We start from the raw sequence: 23,750 nt of genomic DNA on the forward strand, positions 1-23,750 counted from the left end.
CTAGAAAATACTTTCTTTTCACCCCGCTTAACACCAGATGTGGTCTTACGGTATATTCATAAATGGATGCACTAGAGCCTTGTTTACATGACATTAGTTGCATTTAGTACGATATGCAAGTTTGGCGTGAATTTTTCGAAAGTGCTTTGCTCGATCTTTCGTAAAATTTGAAAGGTGTAGCCTACCACCTTTCCGTACACAATTGGTACACAATTGATTTTCAGTTTTTTTTTCTCTATACGGTCAAGTGAATAAGTTGTACATTGAGTATGCAAAAAACGATGCGGGGATTTCCAGCAGACAAATGTTTTCTTTGCGGGATTACTGAGTCAGTTGAAGGGAAATCCCGCACCTTAGTGGGAACACTGAACTGAAGTCAAATTCATACGAAAGAAAACGTTTACTAACCAACATACAATACAAATATAAAAGAACGTGGAATGGCAATATTGTTCAAAACATTTCCCGCGAGTCACTCAGGCAGATTGTGGCGGTCGGTAATTCAGCGTGCTGGTCGGGCCCGACCGGCGCCGACCGGCAGCGGCAGAACCCTGAGTATGGTATTAATGTTAGGTCTCTCAACTACACATGTAGCGTGTACTGATTTGAAGTTGTTCAGAAATGTTCCAGAGGAAGTTTTCATTAACCGGTAATACTGATTACTAGCAATTTAACCTTGCTTTTCATATTTCCTCACTTTATTTTCATGAAAATTAAAGTGGTAAAGACACAAAAGACTGTTCATGATTTACCTTGCATTTTAATTTTGAGTTTTTCTGATCCATCTCCAAAGTCCCAGCTGACTTCGACGTTAGTGCCCTGACCGAAGTTATTCCAGCAGTTGAATGTAAAACCAACTTCAACAAATTTGTCACATTCTGTATGAAGATCTAATGAAGAACAGGAAATAAAACAGTTTCTCTATCAAGTTTTCCTTTAGCTTACAAAGTCTTGATCATCAAAATTATGGATACGTGGTAATTACTGATTTTATAAAAACAAACGTCCATAGCCTAATGTTTTCCACATCACCAGACGTTACTCTAAACTAACATCTAGTCATCCCTGCAGTACTCTAAACTTAAGTCATCTCTGAAGAATCTAAACCAAGTCATTCCTGCAGTACTCTTAACCAAGTCATCTCTGAAGAATCTATTTATAAACCAAGTCATCTCTATCTAAACCAAGTTGCCCCTGCAGTACTCCAAACGAAGTTTTCCCTGTATAGTAATCTACACCAAGTTGTCTCAGCAGTACTTTAAACTAAGTCATCTCTGAAAAATCTAAACCAAGTCAACTCTGCAGTACTCCAAAATAAGTCATCCCTACAGTAGTCTAAACCAAGTTGTCCCAGCAGTACTCTGAAGAATCTAAACCAAGTCATCCCTGCAGTACTCCCACTGGCAAACTAGGGCTGTAACGGTTAAACGGTTAACCGGTTAACCGACCGAATGGCCGGGTAAACGTCCGCCGTACATCGTATAAGTTTAACCGCTTTTGTAATGCCAATTACGCAGTTGCAATGGCGCGTCTTCACATCACTTTATTCCCGAAATAGACCGCAACATTTGCTTGCCGAAAATCACGTAACAATTGCAAACTTTATCACGCATCCATACAAAAGATTTTTAAGATTGGCGGTACGATTGAAGGGATTACCAAGCGGTATGCGACCCGTGAAGCGCCTATTGTTACCCCGTTCGACAACGTGGCGAGTCTGCATCTAATCCTTTCAAATTTATATTGTATTTAAGCAGTAAACGTTTTCTTTATTATGATGTAATTTCAGTTCAGTGTTCCCTCTAAGGTGCGGGATTCCATTCAACAGACTCAGTAATCCCACAAAGAAAACATTTGTCTGCTGGAAATCCCCGCATCGTTTTCTTGCATTCGCGATAAGTTTATACTCAATGCACAACGTATACACTTGACTGTAAAAAAAACTCTGAAAATCAGTAGAGAAATAACCAATTTTGTACGAAAAGTAAGTTGGTACACCTTTCAAATTTTACGAAAGATCGAGCAAAAAACTTTCGAAAAATTCACGCGAAACTGGCATATCGTGCTAAATGCAACTAATGTCATGTAAAAAAGGCTCTAGTACACCCAATTATGAATAAAACGTAAGAACACATCTGGTGTTAAGCGGCGAAAAAGTATTTTCTAGAATTTCCAAAATTACGGAGAAAATAATATCCTACCATAGTTTAGTGTAGAGCAAATAGCCTAACCACCTCGTCGGTTACGGATCTCACGTAACTACAAAAACACAACTAATTGTATATTGCGAAGTTTACGTTTTCTACAAGAACATGGAAACAATATTAAGCATTTAGTTAATCATGCCAAGTGGCCTTAAACATGTGATTACAAGGTTTACTTTCATGTATCATGTGGAATAGATTGTCTTGTTCATGCGGAGGAGTCAGTTGCCTGTTTTACTTACCTAGCTGTTACGGGGATCATATTTTACCTACTTTTCTTAAACGTCTAAGATAATGATTCTCATAACTTAACCGAACCTTTACTGACTGACCTTATTAATTCTAGAGCATGAAACGTTCCTTGGCAACATGCCAAAAAATTGTTAACAACAGGTGTTAGACAGGGGATGAGCTCACAGTTGTTTGGCAAGGTACCTTGGAAATGTAGCCTACATGGGCGGCGATCCGTACTTCCGAGTGGGGGGGATATGACCTTGTGGACTATCTAAGCGTAGCGCCACCATTGGTTGGCGCGAAGCGTACAAGGAAATTTTGGGATTTACAAACCCTCTAGATGGCCGGAAACGGCACCTCCCGAGGTTTCCAAGCGGCATATACCAAACTTTAAAATAGGGATATCATGTCCGAAATACTTTTTTTTTTTAATTTCGGGTGTTATTTTGGGAAAAATGCCCCTGTCAATCTTGTTTCAGGCGCTACGTTAGAATGTTCGAGAGCTCTTTTATATTATTCGATGAAGAAAATGGCCTCATGCAGGCTATTATAGGCCTATACACATGCAATAAACAATTACACATAGTTACATTCCTAGGTACCGATTGCTAGGGCATCCAGGTGAAACGTTTAGCATTACCCTGGTAACATGAGATTCTCAGCTGTTCGAGGGAATATGTACGTGTGTAGGCCTACTATAGGGCCTATACGAATACTACGAGGGTGCATATGTACTATATCAATAAACCGTGGGCGCAATAATACATTTTGTTGTTATAGGGCCAATGAAGCCCACAGTCAACTTTTCTTGCTTTATAAAGACGGTTTATTTGAAAAGATCGCACTACGTTTATGGTAGGCGAGAAATTAAGCTAAAAAAGAGCCGTAAATTCACGATGATGCATAAATGTAGGCATGAAAATATTCTTATCCCTGGCATTTGGTGGGGGGATATGGTGTATTACATCCCCTCCACCCATTTTCATGGGGGGGGCGATATATCCCCCTTCCCCCCCCAGGATCGCCGCCCATGGTAGCCTAGACCGTAGTTGTAGTATAGTGCAAGCTATTGTTAGGCAGTCTAGGAATGGGGCTTTGCCAAATGTTGTTTCATAAAATCGCATGTTTTTTTAAGTTAAACATTTTAATGATTGTAAGACAGATAGATCTCTTTTCATTTTATAACAAAAGATGGCTACTCTAACTTGTCATTTCAAAATTTTCATCAGTTTCGTGACAATTTAAATTAAAAAAGTTGTCAGTATTTTGCATCCACAGCTGCGAATATTTTATCGCCAGACGCGCCAAATTTTCCGGGGCGTTAACCCCTGGACCCCCACAAAGGGGTTCCACCACATGACCCCACCGGGGGACTACCCCACGCCATTATGCTACGCGTGCTAATTGTGTTTGCTGCGCGAACTCCGGCGGGAAATCGACAGGGTGTTTGCGGGAAATTTTACAATGTTTTCCACACTTCCCCCTACCCTCTGCCTACCCCGCCACAATGCACAAATTCAATATATCTGTGACCCATTGTTGTACTTGTAATTGCGTAGGCCTAGCCCTACTACCGTACACTTCTGTAGTAATCGCTTCCTAACAACCGACTTTCCTAACCTTGGCCTAGCTGGTGAAAGCCTTGTAGTCTAACACTCCATATGATCGCGAACTTCAATACACAATGCCAATATTAAGTAGGCCTAGTAATATTGGGCTTATAACTGCCATACAATGCCTGCGCTATTACAGTAGGGGCTACGCAATTAACAAAGAAATATTTGCTTCAAATATCTCTGTAACAGTTACCGATGAACTGAAAGAGAAACAAAAATCTGTTTAAAACTTCATGAAAACGCGCGATTCGTCTTTTTCAATGCAACGATCGTCAAAACTAAGCAAATACAACCAAATTCTTGACATACGCGTTACGAAAAAACGATACTTGCAGCGCTATTTTGAGAATGTACTTCCGCATCAAAAGTGGTGGCGCTCTTTCGGAATTATAATCTGAGCTATATAACTCTGATTTTCGGCTCTTATTTTGAGGCAACAACACGGGTTACGTTTAAACGTTAACCGTTCGGTTAATAGAAACGGTTAACCGGTTAGTGAAGTAACCGGAATGACACAGCCCTATGGCAAACACAGCATGCACTCAGGCTTATCAAATTTTGGTAATTTGAGCTTGTGATTGCGCTCATAACCAAAAATTATGCACTTAAAAGAGCCATCAATCTGCAATGCTAGAACCTCAGTCTATTGATACAATACCGAGCTGGTCTGACTATTTCTTCTGATAGCCACACATGAATGCATTGTCAAGCTATGATGTAACTTGATGCATACTGTATATAATAAGGTGCTTTTTTTTGCTTAATTTGTTAAAATGTTCAGTAAAACACTTGATCACAAAATAAGCATACACTATCTCACACCATTCAATTAATTAATACCATATTCCCAAGAAACATATTGCAGAATGGAAAATGGGAGGTACAGTTTTCTTAAACGACTTAAGTCTTACATTGTTCAGTCAAATTAGAACAAGAGTCTTCCAAATATTTGATATATTTTCTTGCGCCAGACATCTTACAATACAAGAGGTGTTAGTAGACAAAGCATGATGGGAATACCAATTGGAATTGTTCTGCTTGCACTTATACTTTGAACCTTATCTAAGTCAGTACTCGTATACATGGTTACTGCGGTGCTCACACTACTACAAATTCAATACATTTTACCTCGGATCGGAGATTCAGCAAAGACATTGAGCCGAGCTTCTATCGGTCCTGAGATATTATTACTGGCGTTGACTCTTACAAGGTAGATTCCTTCATCAGTGTAAACGTGAGGTTGATGGCGTGGGGTATAAAATGGTGACTGTGTACTATCTCCCCAGTCATAAGAAAACACTGCACCATCATGCCCATCTTCTAGGGTAGTATTAATTGTGACTCTTTGGTACAGCTGAATGACCCCTGATGAAAATAAAAAGGATAATCAGTCATAATTTGTAATTTTGTTGACATTGTGAATATATTGGGAGCATATATGGAAATTTTCAATTCAAGAAGTTTTTAACACATTGGTTCAGTGAGATGGTTGGAAGCATCAAGATCAGTAGACCCTTTCCTCACCGACTGTCTAAACAAGTATATACTAAATATTACAACTACTTACAACAAAGACGGCCATTTGTTTAAACAATGAGAAGGAAACAACAGGAATGTTGTTTTGTTTCACTTCACTAGTCATTGCCATCACAAACATTCACTTGCAGGTAGGTTTGCTGCTAATTTCCTCTCAGGTACATGTGAAGAGGAGAATATCATCTTATAAATTCTTGAAATACATCACTACAGATCCTTATAAAACCTACAAAGGCATGTCTCTTTCAAAACACTCATTAGCTGCTTCAATCTATAAACCTTTATTAAAGTAGATCTAGTCATGCATGCTTTGAGAATAACTACCAACTAAATGTGACTTCTTAAAAGAAAAACTTTATAGAACTTGTAGAGAATGTTACTCAACTACTTTGAATGAATCTGGTCAGAGGTTGCGCAGGGATATGAAAAGGCAATCAGCTAGTCAACTAAACTATTAAAGGCAAAGGTTCTATCCTGAAAATGTATTTCCCCCACATGCTCTGATCCTCCAAATTACTTCCCAGCCATTGAGGAGTGTGAAAATAGACTTTACTATCTCAATGTGGATAACTACTTTTGAGAGTTGCTGTAAAGTTCTTGCCAGAATTTGACAATGATTGACCTTAATCTGACTTGGTAGCACATTTGGGGTAGACACTGATGACTTAAAAAAATCTGTTGACACGCAATGCGCGATATCGCAAACTACAAGTGTTTGTCTTACCTGGGTCTAGGATGGTCAAGGTTTTCACTGAATGCTCTGTACTATAAACACTAACAAAGCCCCCAGATCCCCCACACATATCTAGCACTTCCCCAGAACATCTTATTGTGCAATCATTCCTTGAGACATTCTGAAGGTGAGCAAGCTCAGACCCGCATCTACACAGACGGCCAGCCTGACATGCAGCAAAAGATTGGTCCACACTGCGACAAAGAGAGATACACTGCTTCACATTAAGGAGATTGAAATGGTAGTTTCCTCCACCCAGAGAATAAACTTTGTTGTCTACGTCGACTTTGTAGCAACCAATGTAGACATCCTCTGTGAATCAAAAAAGAGGACTCAAATTAACCCATAATTAAATCAAATCAGTGAAACATTTGTTAAATATTTTAAAACCAATTTACATTTACACCTAAACTGGTAACTTTATTTCTTATTTCATGTCAAATAGCTACCTATACCACTAGCAGAGATGCCAAGCTTGACATCAAGGTTATGGTTAGTTTCTGCCATAAAAAAACGAGTTTCTGCCCCACTGGAGGCACTTTTTGGCTTGCCCCTGACAATGAAAACTGTTTGTTTGTCACCAGATTTGATCAGGCTATAGACTTAAACCTTAAGTCTGCTTTGATGTAAATCATACTAGACTGGGCTTTAATGTAAGTGTATATTTCTTTCCAATTCACTGTAATCAGACTTGAACACAACTACTCTTTGGTGGAAGCCATCTAGGCTAGCTTCTGTCTGTGGCCTAGGAAGTAGAGTTATCGTTTACTACTTCAGGCGAACCTAATGTTATATGGCCTGGGACCTAACAACATTACTCAATACTACAAACAGCCCAGTGGTAGAAAATTACTTTTAGTCAGTCAGTTTCTGCCGCAGAAGAAAAGTAATTTCCACCATAGAAGAAAGTACTTTCCACGGGGGGGGGGGGGGTTGCATCTTTTTCTAGGACTTAAACTAGAGTTTTTTCTTTAATAGGTGTTGAAGATGCTGTTTGGTGGAACGAACATGTAAGATGAAGAGGCATATCAAAAATAAACTTAATTTCAGTAATAGTAGATGTTATTCCTAATTTTGGCAGCTAAAGCTGTTGGTGTGAAGGATATAGTATGTGTTCTATATTTTGCTTTCTAATTTGCAATAATTACTGAGGGTGTTATCTGGCCTATAGGTACCATATAGTATTTCATTTTGAATGCCATTTGTTTTGTTTTTCGCATGTGATTATGTGTGGTAAAAATAACCTAAAACATTAACCTAAGATATAAAAATATTTCTTCCTGGAAATTTTTTAGGATATGTGCACTAAAGGCTATTTTAAATTTAATTAAGTTTCGTAAAATTGACAATGTGGTGGTTATATTTTGTAGTGGTTATTTTTTACCCGAAGACCCCTAATCCCCAATGAAAAGAAAGTTGCTTTACACTCCAAAAAAAAAGGTGCATTTAAACCTAGGCATGAATGTATTGGTTTGAGAGCAGAAAGTGTACTTGGGGTCATAGGCATAGGAGCCTCATTTGATTTGGGGGGACTGTAACGACTTGCCCGAAAAATATAACCAAGATTTTTTCGCACGCTCCGCGCGCGTTCTATATGTTAATATGCATATCACATAGGCATCCATCAGTTACTACATCACTTGCCAATAACATAAAATCATTTTTTCGTGTTATTACCCTTCTATATTGGTTATAATTATTGGGGAAGTCCTTACAATAATAATGATAATAATATCAGTTTAACCATTGAAAAACACATTGGAAATTATTGTTCTTTTTTTCAGTAGGTGCCAGTGGCGGAGCTAGGGGTATTGGTCAGGGGGGGGAGGGGGGAGAGAATGGTCTGTAGGGGTGCTTTTGACACTATCTAAGCGGAGCGCCACCACAGGTTGGCGCGGAGCGTACAGAAATTTTTGAGTAAAGATACTCCCTAGATCGCCGGAAATGACCCTTTCTGGGCCTTGCTAATTTGCAGATAAATGAAGGACAAATAGGTGTCATCGCCATTTGTCAGAAAATTGCACCAACAAAATGCGAAAAATGTCAATAGGTATTTGAGAGCGCAATAAAAAAGCCGATAATCGCGAATAAGTAAAAAGTGGTATAAAGCTGAAAAGGGCGCCAGCAGTCCATTTGAGTCCGTCAGGGGTCATCGCCCCTCTGACTGTATGGACGCTCTGCCACTGGTAGGTGCCCGAAAAATTCTCAGCATATTGCCCAAATTTTCACCAAAAAATTTGAAAAAAAAATGCAAATTATTATTCTTTCAGTAGGTGCCCGAAAAAATTCTCAGCATATTGCCCGAATTTTCACCAAAATATTTGAAAAACACATTGCAAATTATTCTTCTTTCAGTAGGTGCTCGAAATCTTCTCAGCATAGGCCTATTGCCCGAATTTTCACCAAAAAATTGAAAAACACATTGCAAATTATTATTCTTTCAGTAGATGCCCGAATAATTCTCAGCATATTGCCGAATTTTTACCAAAAAAACCCCAGAAAAGCACATTGCATATTATTATTCTTCCAGTAGGTGCCCGAAAAATTCTCAGCATATTGCCCGAATTTTCACCCAAAAAATTTGTTGGGGGGGCTGCAGCCCCCCCAGCCCCCCGCCTCCTACGCCTTTGCTTGGGGTATAACTAACAACCCCCCAAAGGGCTATACTCCTACCAGTAGTAGCAGTATGGTGGTGTACAGTGACTTTGCAAGTCCTCTAAATGTGCGTAGTGTATACCACAGTAGATGCACTGATAGCTGTCTGTAGTACAGTACTGATTTCGCTTAACTCCCGTTGAAAAAAAATCAACGATCGATAACAAAAGTTAAAAATCGATAAAAAAAGTTGAAATTCGGTTAATTTCGTTGACAAGATTTAGACTACTGCGGGCACGGTTGTCCACGAAGTTTCAACGAAATTTCCACGAAAGTTATCGCCATCAAAAACCGCAAAGGCAATTCTAGACATATCAAGGTTGTGACTTGCGTTGAATCCTTAGTGTAACTACAGCCGTTTTCAGACTCTACCAGAAGTTGCCGAGGAATATTACAAACGTTGCAAAAGTGTGATTGTATATAAGACGGAGTAAGTTCTGTACTAGGTGTTTGAAAAATGATTTGGCTAGGATAATAAAAACTAGTCTTGGTCGATCGTAGCAAGCACATTCTATGACTCTTAAGTTATAGGCTAGTATTAAACTAGGATAAGTTTAAGTTAACTCACCAAGGAACGCAGTGTCAGAAAAAACAAGAAAAAAATATCAACAATGAAACAGTCGTAGCTGGATATCAAAGAGATCTTTATTTCCAAAAAATTCCTGTGTTACTTGACGTACTACGGTACCGTTTACTACAGAACCGCACTCACTTTCAAACTTTTCTGAGAGCGCATTCCGTCCAAAAAATCTCCCCCGACTTCAATGCACGCAAAAAAAAAAACAAAAAAAAAAACTTATTTCCCCCTAACCCGTTACTGTAAGTTGCCCGCGAAAGCAGATGGACTGCCCTGGTAAGGTCGCAGCCTGGGTCTGGGCCACCTGTAGTATGCTGCTTACATGTGCATTCCCTACCCTGGATATCCCCACCACCAAACTTTTTTGAAAGGCTTCGTCCAATCATAAACTTGGCTTTGTCAAATTCACGCCTACCTTATGTAAATTAGCATAGTATTTATCTTCGTGGGGGGTTTAGCACCGCAGAACCTTCATGGCTGGCTGCCTCTAGAAGCAAACATTATTTTACCCCTACTGTTCGTAATGGAATGGATGTTATCTGTTACTTAGTTAATTGAAAACCAAATATTCATTCATATATATATAAGTAGAACAATCCAGCAGGGATAGAAAGTTTATCTTGAATGAACCAATCAAAAGTCGTGCTATTAATAAAACTTGAAAACACCTGGCCGCAAGAGAGTTGCAAACAATTGTTTCCATGACTACTAAGAAAATAAAGCAGTGTCTTGGGGCCCACGTTGGGTAGATTTCTGTGGAAAATGAATATATTTTCATTGCTTATTTGAGTATTGTATATTGGGAAGAGCTGATCAAACATTACTGGGAAGGGCTTTCAACTGGCCTGACGGCATGTATAAGTTTATTTTAATGAGTAGGGGGAGTTTTTATGAGTCTCCCGGTATGCGTCACATGAGAAGTAAATGTTTTGTTTTTCGGTTTTATCATCGTTTTTCAAGTGGAACAACTCATAAAATCATGTCAAATGAAAATAATATATATTTGAATATCCTTCCTTAGTTTTACTAATCAGGAATGCTTGATAAGGCATGCAATGCATCGTTCGAAAATGTAATTTTAAAGTAGAATTGAAAAATGAACGACATAAAACAATATCTGTGAAGCGTGTGGAGCACAACTTTGAATATTCGTTGTGAAAGAAAACATAATGAACGATGTTTAATGCGTAAATAAATTTCGCGGAACTGGTACAGAGAAATTACGTACTGCAGCTTACGTCAGAGAAGCTCATAAATGACACAGGTGGATAGAGCGCATCAAAATTCGGTTTAGGAAATCCCTCTACAGCCGACAAAAGTCGATGTCTCCTTCCGTTTTCGAGTTATAAGCGATTTTGTGTTTTTGCGATATGGTTTTCAGTATATTTTCATTGAATAAGGGCGTTTTGTTGTGTGTGTTTAAATAAGGGTGTGACCTATCAGATATTTCGCTAACCGTTTCACCGTATCCCCTGCCGGTCGGTTAAACGTTTAAACGCCGTTTCCCGCCGTCCCCCTCCCCTTAGACCCCTCCCCCATTTCAGTCACCACTTCCAGATCCTTCGGCAAGTCAAATTTGACTTAAAATATGCACCAGATTGCATCTAAGGACGTTTCAAAACTAAAAATTTTCCAAAGGGGAGGGGGTGTCCCCATAGACCCCTCCCCCATTTCAGTCACCACTTCCAGATCCGTCGGCAAATCAAATTCTCCACCCCCCCAACAACAAAAAACCCTTCGCTACGCCCCTGGTCACATACATGATACAGTACCTTACATTTGATACAAAAGTTACTTCAAACAACAGCTTCCCAAAATTTGTGTCGCAATAGGTTAAGATTTAACCACGCTGCGCAGTACCATTCATAATTTGCATATTACACTCGGCGTCCAGATGGCGGGAGAATATAACATCATGTTCAATGTGTTGTGTCGTTCCCATGGTGCGATGAACTTGGGCAAGTTGCCAAGTTCGAATGTCAATGACCTACTTATGTTCTGTGACCAATGTCAGTTGGAATTATGTGTGTAAAAACTCGGGTTTTTCCATTTGTTATATATATAGAAGTTTTTCCGTAAGCGGAGCGAATTTTAGGGCGGCTCGTTGATTGTGAGGAAGCACTTATCTAAGCATCAATATTTGTGAAAAAATATCGTAAGTTTTTCAGTTTCATTCATTTTCTTTTATGTTTGCCGCAATCGCGCCCGCAATGCATGCACAGCATAATATCATGTGTGAAAAAATGGCTGTACACGTGCGGACCTGAGAGAGCAAACTGGCCTTGTGTTGTTAATGTTATGACGGTACTTTCTAGAACGGCCATTTGCGTCTTTTGGGGTCAACATATTTTCACACGGGGTTTTCACCATGCCATTGATCGATGTACACGGGTGATATGTCGCAAATATAAACTGAGAAAACGAATTGACGACACTATCATCATGAGCTCATGACTATTGGCCTACTACTTTAGTTATATTAAACACATTATTCATGCCTAAAACATCGTTTTTTTTGTTTTTATAGATAGTTTGCAGTACATTACTAAGTTCTTTACATATTTTAAAATAATTTTCATGTTTAAAAGTAAACAAAATAGAAAAAATAAAAAGAGAAAACGCCTTTTCGAAAAATGGAAGCGTCCTCGCAGAATGGGCGGGGCATCTTTATTTTGCTTCAAGTTACATGTTTTCGCTCAGAAACAAAGTTTCATACTCCAACTCTAATAAAAAACCAAATTTACATTTCTAAAAAATAACTATTTTTCGTAATCTGCAAGTAAACCAAGTTTATATGTCCATTCATTGTTATTTAAATGGTTAAACAGCACTCATAATTTATCTGGAAGGGTGCCTCGTGGTACATAGCTTTGACTGCAACCTCTTTTACGTCCTGGCGAAGTTAAGACTTATGTCACTGTGTTTGGGGTTCACAGTTAGAAAACGTCCCCCGTCAGTTTCACTACATGTTTCTTTGAGTGTCACTACTCAGTAAGTACAGGAATGTTCTTGAGAAAATTCCTGCCTTCAAACGACTGTTCTAAAGTCTAATCAATACTAATAAACGAAGTTGCTCGTTTTCCGACGTTTCTCGTAACCACACATTGACCTTCTATTTCGTTTAAAAAAGAATTTCAACGTATCGTTGAAAATTCCACGAAGGAAATGACCGAAATAACCAATCGTTAAAATTCGTGGAATTTCGATAAAAATCGGGGAATTTCGATGACAAAACGTGGAAATTCGGTTATTTTCCTTTTAACGAATTTTAACGGGAGTTAAGCGAAATCAGTACTGTAGCTGCGTTCGTTAGTCAAATTGCAACAACTTTTTCAATCGCAACTTTAGTCTACAAAGCCTTAACAAAACTGCCAAAGTTTCAGTGCACATCATACTAAGGCCATGAGAATTTAAGTTTTCGATTTGCTTCCATCACCCGCATGCTCCAAAGCCACCCGCCGAAAATCCATTATTGCAAAAAAAAAAGCATTATTTACATAATAACTGCTCTCCATCAGAATAATTCCAGTTTTAAATCATCAAACAGCTGTAAATGGGTATAATTACACATTTATTACATAGTCTAGAAAGTGGACATAGGCCTAGGCCTATGCATTATACCACCAACAGGCGTTGATCCTCACTAGCAGTTAACTACACACATATGTACCTGTAGATTGCAATTAAATCGTGGAAGAAGCTCACTAGAAATATATGAAAAATTAAAAAACCCATGCTATGGCCTAAGTTAGGCTAGCACTGCAGCAGCAGTACGATCAATAGGTTGTAGAGTGCAGGTCTAGCCTTGGCTATGTGGAGTCTTACAAGTAATCAAGTGTCGAACAAGTTATCAGGAGTCTATATCCAGTCTAAGCCTGATAGAAAGTAGCTTTCCTTGTAGGATCCACATATACGAATGATTACCATTATCCCAGCTTTGTACCGCTAGCCTAGTTAGACCTAACTTAGGACTTGCCTAACGTTAGGATACAGGCAGCTTAGGCGGTAAATCATAATGCATGAATTGACTTCGTTAGCTATCCTGCTTAAAATTTAAATGTTGGTAATTATTATGCAGTTGTACCAATATCATTGCTTGTCACCGACGGTATCAATATGAAAAAGACAGCAGCAAAGGAGTTAAACTTCATTCCTCTGAGAAAGCCTTAGGAATAATCTTCCACAACTTTCAATACCGGCCAGACGGTCATCGCCATAATATCAACGATCAGTAAATGATATAGGCCTAGGCTTACTGTACTCCTCTTGATATGATTACAATAGGCCTCCGATCCTCAGCGCGCAGCATTAGCGTCAATGAACTAAAATCGGTGATTAGCATGCGCACCTGTCGCAGAAATTATCGTGAATTTGACAAAAAAGAGAGGGCGCTCGTCTAGCAACAGACTTTCGAAGTTCATTGTAAGACAGCTCATGTGTAGTTTTCAACTATTTTCTTGACATCAAGGTATATGCAGAGCCTGAACAAGTCTTATACTTACAATGCTTGATTCTTAGAAATAATTTTTAATTATAATTTATTTATATCTCTAATTGAAAGTTGTATAGTTTGGTTGTATATTTTGATTTTGACTAGATCATATCTTAGATTTATTATTTTCTCGAAATTTAGGCTCTTTCTTAAAGATTTTACTTTTTTTCCAAATTTCGAGACAGTATAAAACTTTCGATTTTTGATCTTTTCCGCATCATTTCAACTATTTCATTCCAAACTATATTTTGATATAAGTTTTCCGACTACTTGTCGAAAGGTTCGACGTTACTATCGAAATTACAAGTTATATCGAAGTTTCGACACTTTCGATCCTTGAGATTTCTAAACTTCATATAATAATATTTCAACTTTTTCTCTTATGCGTGTCACTATTTTATCTCAAACTATTTTGACTTTCGTGAAATGTCTACTCTTCATGTTGAGATATTTCGAAATGATGTTTTATCTTGAAGCCTAGATGAAAGTGAAAATGATTCATTTTGGCAGTATATAGTTACAAACCAAAAATATTCTGACAATTAAGGGACAACAAATATATAATGCAACCCTGTTCCCCTTACCCACTCCCACCTCGTTCCCACCCCACTCCCTACCCCTTCTCGTCATCCTGTCTCTCCTTACCGGTCTTAAGAAAATATTGTAACGGTTTGATCATGGTTCCATTGTTATGGTTTGATCATGGTTCCATTGTTGTTTGTTTGTTACAATCTTCACACACATCAATGATCTAGTGCTTATTCCTCTGGTATCCCGGACTTTGATTCGTTATGTTACCGGAATCTTTGACTGTTCCGGTCAGTAAACATTGTATATTGTTAGACCTGATGCTGGGAATAATGTAAACAGTACAGACGACAGGAGGGTAGGATATGTCTTTCAGTTTCACGAACGATGCACGTAGAGTGTACTTCAGGTGAGATCTACCTTTGTTCTCGTTTCAATAATTAATTTAAAGTATGTATTGTGAGATCTGTTTTAATTAATCCACCATTGTGATGCCCACTAACTGTCTGATCTAGTAATTCTTGCTCTAGACTTGACAATATTTTGCATCATATATTTGACATGCTAGGCTTTGTGTTGGCTTATCCTAGGTACGTAATGCGCGATCGAGTCAACTAGCGTTGGGCCTATTTATAAAATGTAATAACCTTGCTTATTTATGATAGAATAATTTTATTTCGTAAATTTGAGGACAAAAGTGGCCTTGATTGCAGAATACCCCGCAACACAAAGGTCCACGCTCTAGCTGGCTGGACCGTTGCACCCTTGATGGTGTAGCCACAACAGCATAATACATTGAAATTAGTTTATTTTTGGCATTTCATCTCATATTGAACTTCCCTATTCATAAATGAACCGACCGTGCTGCCACAACAGCATCTATAGATAGATATTTATTCAGCCAATCATATAAAAGTACAATGGAAATTGGTATCCATTGTTTTTGCATGACACATTGAGGTGTAAATTCTAAGTTTACTTTTGGCATTCCTTCTCTTATTGCTAGACTCTTTATACAGACACCGTAGCTAACCTCTTTTAAGGGTGTTGTGCCAAACTTGTGTGATATTCCGCAATTACTCTGAAAAGTGAACTCACATCATCTCTTAAGTATTCAGTTTTTGTATGTAGATGATTGTCGAAATGCACAACCGGGGAAATTACTTTCCAGAGGCAGTAATTTGTTCATCTCCAGTCATACTGTAGATGGACTTAATGGACCATAGAAACTAAGGAGGTACAACTATAGAATGCCTCAAAGATTTGAAACCTCACCTTCAGAAGTGTACTTCTTCAAACAAACTATCTATCAACACCGGGATTATGACTGCACCCTCACATCAGGATGGGGAGGGGGGTTGGGGAGGGGGCTCAGTGGACTTTCACAGTTTATTTAATATTCTCTATACATTCAACATTAACTTATCAGTATAGGTTTGATCCACCCGAGCTACCAACTTGTCCTGATATAAATTTTGGCCATCATACATGTGATCCGCAAAATGGGGTTCAAGGGGTTTAATTCATTTTGATAGAAAAAAATTATTTTCAGCACCTCCTTCAATTGTGACACATGTTTCTTAACTGTCAATGCACTATATACTGTTAAATATCAAACGCAGATATTATGTAAGAATTAATGTTATACCGACCTCTCTTTAGTAAAAATGTTTGATAATTTGCTCTTAAAAGATTTCATTAAAAAAATTCCCCAAACTTCTAATAGTACAGTATCTCCTAGATGGATCGCCTATACGTAGGTGCACAAAATCAATTGGAACAGGTGCTGCCATCTGGTCAGGAATTTTCCCAGACCTATATATGATTAACATGTAAAGAAAATTATTGGAAAAGACACTGTCTTAGGTTTCTCTGCAAAATAGAAGTTCAATTTATTTAATATATTCATTTAATATATATTCAATTGACAGTTAAACATGTCATTGCCCCAACACATTTTCATTTGAGTATCAACTATCAACCATCAACTGTTATGGAGGATAAGGACATAAACTGATTTGGGATCAGTGATTGACATTGATCAATATTAATTCAACAATTTGATTTAAGCAATGGAATTCTGAATATATTCCTTTAAGTTCAACTCTCCTTCTTCCTACAGTAACCATAAAGCGTGTCCATCAGGTTTAAAAATATGAGCATATGTTTGTTGCACGGAATTGCTACAGTAGTTTTTTTTTTTAAAGTTTTCATTATTTTATTTTTTATGATTAAGGTTAGAAAGTAGGTCATTAGAATTGAAAGTTAATATGTTAAGTTGCTTATGGTTCAACAATGAAGACCAACCTGATAGCTTCTGCACATGTAAAATAATACAAAGTGTTATAACACAGTTTTACAAGGTAGCCGGTAATATCACACAGATGATATTACAACTAATAATAGGCAATATGTCCAGGGACTGACTGAACCTTATGTGATCCTGAACTGTGGATTATTTGATACTTGGTATTACTTAAAAAGGAAGTTATTTTGACAGGATTTCCTTAATACTTTCAATGTTGCATCTGTATTCACAGAAAAGTGAAAAAAGAAAAAATGAGCGAAACAAATTCCTGCACAGAGACCAATTAGATCCCCTCTATGGGAAAGCTTATGGCTCTTATGGCCTGTTATAAAATACTAGTGACTGAATTTTTTAGATCCCTCTATGGGAAAGCATACAGCTCTTCTGGCCAACAGGCCCTAGTGTATTACATGTGACTGATTTCTTTTCCCCAGTATTATTTTTGTTCTATGACATATCAACACTGATGTTTTCCAAAATGTGAATCTGTGTGTGGTGGAGCTCACAAACTTGTGCATGATCACCTATAATCTCTCCTCCTCAACTCTTTTGAGATGTTTCATTAAACAGATAAATTTGTCATGAAAATTCTGCATATTGTAAAAAAGGTTGCTAAATTCCTACAGTACTAGCCTCAAACTGTTTAATTTTGAAGTATTTCTTAATTTATTACATTAAACCTGTGCTAAACGTGCACCTGATAGAAAAATTGTTAACTAGAGAAAGCACTCTATTAGATATCATTTGTTAACCTCTTGTGATCTTCATCCACATGAAATGACCTAGAAGATTCATTATTTAATTTTCATAATATCCATGATCATCAGTTCTTCAACTTGAAACATAACTTGAGTTGTGGTTAGAGCTGGCCTTTCCTCTCAACCTGAAATGAATCCCCATCATGTCACACCAAGTGATATCTATCTATGCAAGTCATACTAGCCATGGTTGTGATTTCTTTCTTTTGTATGAGCTGCAAATCCAAGTGTATCCTAGTAGTACAAAAAAACCACGTTTTCACACATTTATAGGCAGGCCTAGAATTTCACAATTATAGCTCTACTTGCTATATAAAAATCTACTGGCAAAACTCAAGTTCTCACTGGCAATTACCACAATTACAACAAACATCAACTACTGCAATGAAGGCTTTTGAGAACAGTCCAATTGTATTTGGTGATAATTTTAAGCAGTAATACAGGGCTCATCATGTACAGTACCTGTATAGAAATCATGCCAATCCTTTGACGGACGATTGGTAACCAACTAATTACCATGTTTTTAATTTCTATATGTCATCCCTACTGGCAACCGGAAAAATTAATAATAATAACTAGTCTTATAAAGCGCAGACTCCAACAAAAGTTGTTCAATCCACTGGTATTTTGCCAGTAAATAGCCCAAATTTCCTGATAAGCCACAATGAATTATTAGTGGGGAATGTGGAAGGAGAGTTGGAATACTGCTTTAAGTTTTTTTATTCGTGTTTTTTTACTATATGTATTTTTTGTTATTAATTTTGTATAAATTTACTGTGACAAGCACAAAAAAACCTATAGTGTAGGCATTTCGTTAATACTTCAAGTCTGTTTAAAGATTTGCGGCCAGAAAGTAAATGTTGAATGGCCACTAAAAAATTGCCAAAGTTTATATGCAACATGCTGAGACTTCCTATTAATTTTTCATTGTTGGTTGAGCATTTCATTTCCTTCACCCTCTTAAGCTGCTGTGCCTAATTTAGCAAACGGGAGAAGAATGTGATTCAGTCAACCGTATTGGATGCTGTGATATTGAAAGCCTATAGCGCTGTTTATAGAAGGACCTTGTGCAGTAATACAAGAGGTGATAGCTACGCAAGAAATGCTGTTTATTTGTCAAAATTGACTTCGCATATAAGCTGCCATAGCTAGAGGATCAAGCTATGGATAAAATTTGCATTTAATTTTCAAACCATGGTATGGAGTGGGGCAGCTGGGGTGGTACTGTAGTATGATATTATTATATAAGCAAGGAAAGTGTGCCAGTGTGGTATAAATAGGTTAAAAAGTCAGGCGAAAATTTTTGGATGCATTTAGTTGTGAATTCTTTAACCCGGAGAACATTTCAAAGCTATTCTTGCTAATGATTCTAGTCTCCATATGAATAAACCTTGTGCATGGACATAATGGTATAATTAATTTCTCTAATGGCCTTCCAATACTAACCGTCCCCCCTCCCGTGCCCCCTCCCCTTTCCCTCTTTTACTTGCAAAGCCGATGGCAGATTATTATCACGTAGAGCTTTTAATATATTTGTTGAACTTGAACAGCCTTTGTTTGAGAGCTCTGACAGTCTCATCTTTCCCTTGCACATCTTACTTTGCATCTGTCTCAGTACTGCAATATTACTGACACTTCCATACATAGTGTAAAGTGTAGTATGCAAATAGTACTAGTTATAGATACATATATACCCCTTTAAATAGGCAAACTTCTGCTTTCATTCCAAAGGAGTAAGGACCATAGCCAAATTTGAATACCGCTTGAATTCAGTGGGCCAGTGAAGCTATTGTTCATGTCCCCCCGCTGTTTCACACTTGAGGGGTTAACTGTCAGATGCTGAAAACCCTAGTCACTGAGGTACAGTAGCCTGCAAATGATTGGGGATGTCAACAATATTTGATTACTTCCTTAGTTACCAAAATTACTGATATTTTTGTGAGATTAACTTTGTGATTAGGTGAAATTATTGTTGAAATAGCTGCATGCTGATATTGACTCTGCATAATGCTGGGACACAGCTGATCAAGCATAAAAGTACTATAGTATTTGGAACCAAGGAGGTACCTTGTATATTAACCTGTTTTATAAGTTAACCCTTGACTACAAACCAAAAAAGGTGTGAATAGGCCCTGATTTTGCAATGGACCATAAGTTATCAATTGCTCAGGTTGCCATTAAGTGATCAATCTTTGACATCACTGATAAAAGTTTTCATTTTGAAAGAGTAAAGAAATAGGCTTTAGGAAAATAGGAAATAGAGCTATCTGCTTGTTTTTTGTTACTGTAGTTCATTTGATATTTGGTTTTAATTCCCCTGCATGTCTTCTGTTGAACAGTGATTTACTTTACAATGTCATTTATCTACTAGTGACATTTGATATCTATCCGATCTACCTATATAGTAGTACAGCATAAGCTGAGAACTGTAGTTCAAAACTTGTGCTTCTTATCCTGTATGGCTTAATACCTAGGAAATGAATGTCTGTTTGATTCCCAGTTCTATCATTTAAAAAAAAATTTCAACTTTTCTTTTCCTCTGGTTCAGAACATGTAATTTAAGTGTAGTAGGGTGTGTGTGTGTGTTTGTATAGTGAATTACATACGGTACGCAAAGAATTAAAAAAATAACAGTAGTACTCACGACATTGAACATTTCAAGGCCGGCCAATTAGCTTAAGTATCTAGACGAAGCTGTAAAATTAGACTGGTTTTTTTGTCCATAATTTTTGTCCGTAAAACTTTATACTTTTTATTTCCTGCACAACAAGTAGTTTTGTTTTGTTTGTAATTCTCAAAAGCGACAATTTGTTTGTTGTTGTCATTTTGGCTATAACCTTTCGCCATTTTCTTCTCTTTTGTCTTACATTTCTAGATAGACCTATGGTACAGTATATATATATATATATATATATATATATATATATATATATATATATATAAACACAATTAGGCTACTACGTATGCTGCAAAGGTTGTTATAAAAGTTCACAGTTCAACAATGTTCATCACTTGATTAAAGGAAATTTGTATATCAGTATATATCTTCTAGTAAAATGTTTTTTTTTTCTTCTTTTTCTCCTCTGAAGCGCATATTGCAAAATGTTTACTTTCAAAAACAGGGAAAATATTTAATTCAAATTTTCTGCAGCAGTTTTGAAGGATCACAATTTTGCCTCTTATAAAATACTACATGTTTGCACTTGTATAGCACTGTATAGCACTGGTACTGTTTCAATACCATTTTTCAATTCAATTTTCATACAGATTCATAACCATTCCAGCGTTAATTTCTTCTTCCCGCCTATAATGTGATAAAGAAAACAGAGACGTCACGCTTCGATATTCGAGCACTGCAATAACCACAATTCAATTTGTGCCTGTTTTGCCTTGAACTGGCCCCACACAGCTGTGCAAAAAAAAAAAAAAGAAGCCGGTTATGAACTTCTGTTTAATATTTCACTGCCAGTGAGTGCTGGCTGCTGGCACATAGCTCCGTCGCTTCATGGTCGTCGTTGTTGTCGACCGCCACTGCCTCAACAGACTCTCTCTGTTTCTCTCTCGTTCTGCGCAATCACCGAACCCTGTATCACTCTATCTCCCGGCAGACAATCGTTTCCGGTACTGATGCTGATGCTGCCTGGATGCATTCTAATTAAACCAGGACAGAGGCCACCGCCGTCTCTGCCATTAATACTTCTTCTACCTTCAAATTTTTTTCCCTTCATCTACGACGTGTGTGCAGCGGCATTAGTCTAAGGTGACAGCTCTTAGTTCTCATGAGAGGATATTTATTTATTTATTTTTTTGATTTGCATTCACAGAATTGACTTCTTTTTTTTTTGTTTCTTTTCTTTTTGGTTCTCACTTACTTTTTTTGCTTGACTTTGCTTCCTGAATTCAACTTCGCCGAAAGCAAAAGAGTTGGATAATAACATCCTGTCTAGTATTGTAAGACTTCTTATTATTATGCGTTGTCAGATGTAACGAGACAGAAAACCATTCGACTATAATTGCAGGAGGCATTTGTACTTTTTCTCCGACTTCCTTGGAATACTTATTGATCTTTTTCTAACCAAATATTGAAAGGATTCTAATCCTCTTGAAATAACCGCTGAGATGTACCGTTTACAACTGTAGGTACAAGATCATTTCCATAGCAATTTGCATATCGTGTCACGTTTTAACTGATACTTTTTCAACGTTCAGACTGTTTTTTAAAGAGTTCTGGACAGAAAAAAAAGGGAATTGAGCACATTTGGAAAATTTTGGTTTCCTTTTAGTAGAAGATACATTGAACATCCTCACTCTTTAGCTGTTACTAGTTCTTTTCATGTTGTTGTTGTTTTAATTGTTGGCTTCTAACTGGATAAAAATCTCACTGGAAGGAAAGATTATTTTGACTAGTTTTGGAACAAGTCTGCCTGGAGTTTTTGTTATTTGTTTGTTTTACACAGAAGATAAATACCAGAGATTAGGATGGCTGACAGATGGGTGAAGGTGAAGACAATTTTACTGGAAGTATAAAAAAAGAGGAGAATTTTGTCACGGTAGATGAGACATTAAGGTCAGTATCAGTTTGGAATATGTTTACTTAAAATTGTTATTAAAAGATGTAAAAAAGAGTATGAGCATGAGAATTATTCTGTTTTAAGATTTATAATTTGATTCAACAACAGTTTTTAAAGAATTAAGCAGGCCCTGTAGGCAGAAATAAATCAATTTTTTGGGTCTAAATGTTTTATATCGTGCTGCAGTAATATAATAATTCAACATAAACATGGATGCCATATTGGTCAGGGCTTTTATTCTTTCTTAGCAGGCCTGAAAGTCTACCAGGTGACAATGACATGTTTTACATAAATTATGTAAATCACTCCTCACTTACCTGTCTCCTCATAACTAAGTACTCATAAATATCTAGTTTTGGACTAATATTTAGCAGGCCTGTAGGACTGTGATATAATAGCAGGCCTGAAAGTCTACCAGGTTATAATGACATATTTACATAAATTATGTAAATCACTCCTCGCTTGCCTGTCTCCTCATAACTAAGTACTCATAAATATCTAGTTTTGGACTAATATTTAGCAGGCCTGTAGGACTGTGATATAATAGCAGGCCTGAAAGTCTACCAGGTTATAATGACATATTTACATAAATTATGTAAATCACTCCTCGCTTGCCTGTCTCCTCATAACTAAGTACTCATAAATATCTAGTTTTGGACTAATATTTAGCAGGCCTGTAGGACTGTGATATAATAGCAGGCCTGAAAGTCTACCAGGTTATAATGACATATTTACATAAATTATGTAAATCACTCCTCGCTTGCCTGTCTCCTCATAACTAAGTACTCATAAATATCTAGTTTTGGACTAATATTTAGCAGGCCTGTAGGACTGTGATATAATAGCAGGCCTGAAAGTCTACCAGGTTATAATGACATATTTACATAAATTATGTAAATCACTCCTCGCTTGTCTGTCTCCTCATAACTACAGTAAGTACTCATAAATATCTAGTTTTGGACTGTCAACATTTTGGTCATCAGTATTGATTGCCTGTAATTTTACAATATTTACCAAATGTTCCTTAACTTTCAGTAACACATTTCCCTGAAGATTACGATTATTCATCTTGTTCCCAATTAACATTTTTTTTGTAGAGAAGTTAACATTAGTTACCAACTGACCAACATTTGACCGTCTAAGGTATTTCGAGTCAAGTCGGTCAGTATTAACTCGAGATTAGTATGTAAAAAAGAAGTTTTGGTTCACTACTGTCATTGTTTTTACACCTATTGTACAGTTACTGTATGATATGATGCCTTAAATGCACCATCTTCAATTTATTCTGGAAATGGTTTTGAGGATTGGCACTTGGAATGATTTTCCTTATGAATCTTTTGCATGCCCAAATATTTTGGGGAAAGGAAAGTACTGTACCTCTTCTGCCTCGAGACATACATTACTCAAACTGTGCTGGTACCAGAGATATCAATGATCATGAAGAACTTGAGTTTTATCATAAAAATGTGCAAATGTTTTACTATTTAATAAATTTCTATATGAATTACTTATATTTCCAGTAGGGAAATACAAATAGA

General features: G+C 37.2%; 3 protein-coding genes across 6 annotated transcripts in view; 2 read left to right on the plus strand and 1 right to left on the minus strand.

The window, feature by feature from the left end:
• The window catches only part of LOC139967092 (polycystin-1-like), a 45,668-nt gene extending 31,818 nt beyond the window's left edge, over positions 1 to 13,850 (minus strand). The window contains exons 1-4 of the mRNA XM_071970811.1: positions 13,640 to 13,850; positions 6,315 to 6,635; positions 5,183 to 5,419; positions 753 to 890 (exon numbers count right to left, since the gene is read on the minus strand). Of these exons, the coding sequence (XP_071826912.1) occupies positions 753 to 890; positions 5,183 to 5,419; positions 6,315 to 6,635; positions 13,640 to 13,706 (763 nt within the window). The 5' untranslated portion in view covers positions 13,707 to 13,850. The remainder of the gene's footprint in view (positions 1 to 752; positions 891 to 5,182; positions 5,420 to 6,314; positions 6,636 to 13,639) is intronic.
• LOC139966931 (tyrosine-protein kinase Fer-like) overlaps positions 1 to 23,750 on the plus strand; it is a 323,597-nt gene that overhangs the window by 132,718 nt on the left and 167,129 nt on the right. The gene's annotated exons all lie outside the window — the stretch shown is intronic.
• The window catches only part of LOC139966928 (uncharacterized), a 46,275-nt gene continuing 37,342 nt past the window's right edge, over positions 14,818 to 23,750 (plus strand). Inside the window, exons 1-2 of one of the 4 annotated variants that reach the window (XM_071970417.1) lie at positions 14,818 to 14,984; positions 22,099 to 22,208. Coding sequence is in view for 1 of the 4 variants with exons in the window: in XM_071970415.1 (XP_071826516.1) it covers positions 14,963 to 14,984 (22 nt within the window). In the remaining 3 variants the exon portion in view is untranslated. The other 3 variants (XM_071970419.1, XM_071970415.1, XM_071970418.1) reach the window with 3 other exon arrangements.

The sequence above is a fragment of the Apostichopus japonicus genome, chromosome 4 (assembly GCF_037975245.1).
Source record: "Apostichopus japonicus isolate 1M-3 chromosome 4, ASM3797524v1, whole genome shotgun sequence".
Lineage (NCBI taxonomy): Eukaryota > Metazoa > Echinodermata > Holothuroidea > Aspidochirotida > Stichopodidae > Apostichopus > Apostichopus japonicus.